The sequence below is a fragment of the Schistocerca serialis genome, chromosome 11 (genome assembly GCF_023864345.2).
Source record: "Schistocerca serialis cubense isolate TAMUIC-IGC-003099 chromosome 11, iqSchSeri2.2, whole genome shotgun sequence".
Taxonomy (NCBI): domain Eukaryota; kingdom Metazoa; phylum Arthropoda; class Insecta; order Orthoptera; family Acrididae; genus Schistocerca; species Schistocerca serialis.
The window spans coordinates 79,578,673-79,584,672 of record NC_064648.1 but is presented as its reverse complement, the minus strand read 5'-3'; the positions used below and the strand labels follow the sequence as shown (position 1 = coordinate 79,584,672).

The window sequence follows — 6,000 nt, the reverse complement described above, 5'->3', positions numbered from 1 at the left end:
AATACTGTAGAATTATTTGTATATTTCGAAACCATACTTGCAACTATGAAAAATTTAATAAAAAACACATAGTTTCCCATACGACTATCATGAAACAGCGAGGTGGCGCAGTTATAGCACAATGAACTCGCATTCCGGAGGACCACGGTTCAAACCCGAGTCCAGGTTTCCTGATTGGGTTTTCAGTGACTTCCCTAAATCGCTTCACGCAAATGCCAGGACAGTTCTTTTGAAAAGGCACGGCCGACTTCCTTCAGCAACGGGACCGATGACCTCACTGTTTGGTCCCCTCCCCAAAATTAACCAACAAACGACTTTAATTTTTTTCCTAGCAGATATGCAGTTCTGATTCCAAGAATGTTAGAACGTCCTCCGTGGTAGGTTCTTTCTTCCGCATTTATTGACTTTGACCACAGCAGTAGACGGCTGTAGAGTTTAGTAGTTCATGTCATGCGTTCGTACGGTATTGTGTTGCGTTTTCTGTGTATTGTGTAAGTGATTTGATGGTGGAGACAGGAAATCACGGAAAGACAGATACTGAGTGTGGTACTAAGTCAATACTTAATTTTTATTATCATTACAGCTAACTGCCTCGAATGAAGTAGTTTGCCATTGCCTTGTAATGATGCTATAGTAACTGTTCATACAATTATTATATTAGTTTAATTTCATTTATTGGGCACATTTGAACGATACGTTTGTTCCACATTTAATTCTTGTATCATCCTTGGCGCTTGTGGTTATGGTTTGAGATAGCCTTAGAATTTCGTAAGTAATTATTTCAGGTTATGTGTATCAGAACCAAACACTTGTTATTTTCAGTGAGCTTGTGTTTCCGCATTGCGAGCAGGAGGTGACTAGTGTTTAGACAAACATATTAGCGCACATTACGTACCTGTGCTGTTCGGCAATTACGAAAAATACCAGATGGACGCGTGGGTATGTAATGTGCTTGCTGTTTTCGTTCTGTCCGATAAAATTGCTAAATGTTTCCCGTGATTTAGCAAAAGAACCGCCAGAAATTTTGATGTGTTGTCTGTAATTACCGGATATGCTGTGGTGGTTAGAGAAAGTGAAGGTCAATGTGAAATACTTTGTTATGGACGAAAAAATGCCCTCATGAAGTTCACACACACGCTGCATTCATATTGTTATATTTACTTGCGTTGTGCATGCGAAGTTCGGTAACAATATTTGTGAAGGAAGGAATGGGGACAGTAAGAGTTTACTGTAATCTGATCTGTAGTTGGCCCCGGTTGTAGCGCAAATAGTTGTACTGCCGATACATCAGATTCGTTAGCACACGTTAATACAGAGTATCAGGGATTGGTTATGTTGGTATGAAAGAGAATGCTGTAGAGGGAATTCATTGTGTAGCGTTTTCCATGGATTTTCAATGTGCCTATGTGCTCCATAGTTTAGTAAATAGTGTTAACTGCTGTTTGTATTAATGTGCACGTTTCAATCTATGGAAGGATATGGGAAATGTAATTGACTCTGTAAGGCCTAATGCCACTGACAAAAGCATCCCGAAACACAGACCATTGTCATGGGACGCTTATGAGAAAGTAATTTCACTAAGTCTTGTTAGAGGAATTTACTCGTTGTTAAATTTTGACAGTCAAGAATCATTTATTTTTCTATGCAACGTGCAGGCAGCAGTGTGTGTTTTTTAGGGACTGGGTAACGATTGCAGCATTTCTCTATATTGAGTTGATAATGTTGAATATAGGTGACTGTATAAGAAAACAGTTGTTAAAAATACGTACTAAACTGACTGAAAAAAAGAAAGTTCTGTCTGTATGGGTGGATTTTCATGTTCTCCTTTTCTGAGTACCATGAGCAGATACGGGTTTATAGATTGATTGAAAATGCAGCCAGTATGATTGAGAAATAATTCTTCTCTGTTCTTGCATACGTTGCTAAGAACATAATTGTAAACCTCTTACATTATTCTATATATTAAGGAATTTGCAGGATACATTGACAGGCTTCAATATAGCCCAAGACTCATTTTAATCTTTTATTCTTCATACGTGAAATTGTCTACAGTGAATAGATTTGTCCGGTAAACTCACTTTATCTTAGTTGCTTCACATGACAGTTAGAAATTTATGTGGAAAAAGAAAGTCAGCTACCATATTCAGAAAAAGACTGATTACCACAAGCAAATGCTACTAAGTAACAGCAGTATCTGAAAGTCATTTGTTTCCATTGTGTGGGGTTTTTTGTTTTCTCTCAAATTGAGTTTTGTTTTCCATTAATGACACTGAGGCTTCAGAGTCCTCATAACCAGCAAGTTGTAAATTAGTTCATTTTGTCAGGTTCTTTGTCCCTCAGCCATTTTTAAACTTTTCATATGCATCGACTCATTTGCTGCAGCCAGAAAATACTGCCTGTGCACTATGTCGAATAATGACACTGTAAACATATCACTTTTGCTTTCTTGTTTTTCAGTGGCTTAGGAGGGCAATCATGGACTGCAAGGGAACTAGTTGGGTGAAAAAAGAGAAGAATGAAATATATGCTGAACCAGAATCCTTGGTAAATAGCTTCTTGTATTTTTTACCATTGTTTCATTAATTTCTTTGTGCAATGTGTTGTGTAAACAAGCAGATTACATGTCCTGTTTGTCAGATGAAAAATTTGGTATTGGCTGTTGGTTTTGCTTCTTGACCAAATGAAGTTTTGACTGTTGGCTGTGCAACATATTTGCAATGGATGGTGTCTTGTAGTATATGATGCTGCTCTGTAATATTTAATATGTTTCAAATTTTCTGCAGCTTATTGTTAGTGTGATGTTGGCATCCCAGTAGTCAATGATCGCATGTTTACTGTCTACTAGGAAATTGTCAAATGCTCTTGAGTTGTGACGTTAGCAATCACTTGTTACAAATTAATTTCCTGCTTTGAGATTTAGTTCGGTGTGTTGTTAATCTCTAGATTTGTTCCTTTTTTAGAAAGAGGTATTTTTAATGGATATGATAAAGTAATATACGAGTGGACTCCACTTGCTAGAGTGCAGATGATTTAGCTACTACTGTAGATCAGTTTTATGGTTTGCTGGACAAATTGATCATATGCTATATTTGTGGTCAATTTTTAAGTTGACCAAAGTCGCTTTCTCAGACAAGAGGGATATATATATATATGGATTTATTGCAAAGACAATATTTGGCAGTCTATTCGTCATGGTCCCTGATGGAGAAATCTAAACTCATGACCTAAAATATTTTTATCCTGGTGTAAAATTTTTGCTATTGTTCATCTAATTGGTTTTATATCCTCAAAGTTATTGTTAGCAATATTACCGTACTTGATCTGTTTTTGTTTTGTCAGTAGGTATTCAGAATCTATTAAATATCGGGAAGTGGTAGGGGACCAAGAGTTGTTGATGAAATCCTTTGAGGAGCTTAAATACTATTAAATGAAAGAGCAGTTGGTAGTGTAATGTACAACCCTAAAAAGGAAATGGTGGTAATGCTGATACTAAAAGGAAAAAATGGAGTGTTACAGTTTTAACTGCAGAATGTTGGAATGTTTGCAGTGTTCTTTAACCAGTAGTTCTTCACATTACCACTCTAAATATTTAGTATCAAATAAATTACTTAAATGTTAATATAATCTCAGAGTTAAACTGTGCGTGCTCAAGTATGACACGTCTGTAACATACAACATACGCTTACAGGGTTGGTGACCATAAAAGAAGTAATTATAGCAGAATGTCACTGTCAGCTTCAGGCAAATTAAAACATGCTGAAGTTACTGTTAGAGCTTACTCCTTGATTCAGTTTTTCTGAGATTAGCAGGATTTTGAATTTTCCAGTGTGTGGCCAGCAACATTTTATGGAAAACTCACTCCTCATCGAGCTTGTTTTGAAAATATATCCTTCATTTCTTTCTTCATCAAAGCACTGTAATTTGTTTTATGTAGCTAGATCAAAACACTCCTGTGGCACTGTAAAGATGTCATTTGCTCTGAATCGTTCATCTTGAGAGTTTCTCTAGAAGCAGTGAAAACACAAATGTACACTCGTATTAGACAATGTCATGTTATAAAAGTAGCATTGTCAGATTTTTGTTAGCGTCAGCTGCCAAAGTCTGCATCAAGTAGGACCTTCCTCCCCCTCCCCTCCCCCCCCCCCCAAAAAAAGAAGAAAACCTTTGTGCTTTGAATTTCTCACTTACCTTTCTTTCTATGAACTTGGTGTATGTAGTGTTGTGCTCATATTCAGGATGTTCATTCTTCTAGTGGTATTGTAGTTCATGCATTGATATCAAAATGTCAGCAGTTGGTAAAGGCAAGTAGTTGTAGATATAGCACACATGCCTTTGCTGTACCAATCCTCTTATCTCTTCTTTTTGGAACACCTACGGAAGTGAGGACTATATTGCACCTTCATATCATGTGTTACATCTGTATTGTAAATGTATCTGTTTTTCCATTAGCTCAAAGCTGTGTAACTGAGCAATTACTGTTCAAGCTTTTCATGTGAGGTTGTATCTGAACTGGTCCAATGGTGACAAGCAAAACTCAGTTGCCTTAGTTGAGTTTTCCAAAGAACAGAGAAATTAAAATCAAACTTTGGAAATGACAGGATAGAGTAATGATATACAAAGCATGCATTCCAACTCAACACATTGAGGAGACCGTAGGTTGCAGGTAGGTAGAATGAATTGACTGCTAAATATTTAAGCTTTTGGACAAAGTAATTCATATGAAATACGGAACAACACTAGGTCATGAACACATCTAATGTGAGTAGAAATCTGTTGGAGTGAGAGGTAAAGAGGTGCTGTGGGGTGGGAAGTGAGGGATAGCAGGGTAGGGGTGGAGGTGACTCTGTGCTGTCTGTGGTATTGGTCAAGGACATGGGGGGACAGAATAGGGCTGCTAGGTGCAGTGTTGGGAGGCTGTGTGGGTCGGGGGGGGGGGGGGGGCATGGAGGTGCGGGATAGGTGTGTGCAGTGCTAGAATGAGAGCAGGGTAGGGAATAGGTGGGGTGGAGCATACAGACTAGTGAATGTTGAGGCTTATGGGGATGACTGATATGTTGTACGAAGAGTTTCCATTTGCACAATTTAGAAAAGCTTGTTATGTGTGTGTGTGTTTTTTTTTTTTAATGTGCTCCCAAAGACGGAATCTTTGCTCATCTTCAACCTACCCTGCTACAAAAGACACCAATCATTTCCTTCACTGAGCTCCACAGTTCCTGCTCCTTTACCATTTGGCAACCTGCTCATCATTGGCAGTGCTATCACCCTCTATGATGACATCCCCAACACCCATGGCTTTCTGTTACTGAACAGTACCTTTCCCAGTGTCTGACTCTCTCCTAACCTACAGCCCTTTCCTGGTCGCCATGACCAACTAGATTCTAACCCACAATTCTCCATTGAAGGCACTGGCTACAAACAAATCTACAGCACATCAAAGGGCATTTGTATGGCACCCTGTTCTGCCAGTTCATTCATATGCCACCTAGAGGATTCCTTTCTAACCACCCAGAATCACAAACCCTTCACCAGATCAAGATTCGTTGATAACATTTTTATGATTTTATTGGTTTGTTTATTGAACCTGATCTGATTAGGTCCATCAGGCTCTCTATTAAACTGGACCATGGTTTCACAAATACTGTACCCTTTTTGTATCATATTTTCCCGAAACTAAGTTTTAATATGACAAATAGTATTACAATGATTTGGGTGTTTCAATTAGCAATGTCAATGAATAATACTATGAACTAAAAGTTAATACTGGCAGTACTTCTACTACTGCGGTTGATACCACTAGTGGTGCTAGTAGTGGTGGTGATGAAAGAATTTGAAGGAGTGCAAGGTAGATTTTATTCTGATACAGTGTGTTATGGGGAAAGGAAATGTAAGGAGACTCCACCAGCTAAGAATATTGGGAAACAATGTGGTTGCAAGGAATATACTAATGGTCACACTGAGGCCTCCACAGCCTAAAATTTCCTTTAGAGCGTTTTCCCAGAA

At 38.3% G+C, this 6,000-nt stretch overlaps 1 protein-coding gene across 1 annotated transcript in view; it reads left to right on the top strand.

Moving 5' to 3' along the window:
* Positions 1 to 413: 413 nt before the first annotated feature.
* Positions 414 to 6,000, top strand: part of LOC126427168 (zinc finger protein 836-like) — a 120,216-nt gene continuing 114,629 nt past the window's right edge. Inside the window, exons 1-2 of the mRNA XM_050089393.1 lie at positions 414 to 546; positions 2,458 to 2,544. Coding sequence (XP_049945350.1) covers positions 2,476 to 2,544 — 69 coding nt within the window. The 5' untranslated portion in view covers positions 414 to 546; positions 2,458 to 2,475. The remainder of the gene's footprint in view (positions 547 to 2,457; positions 2,545 to 6,000) is intronic.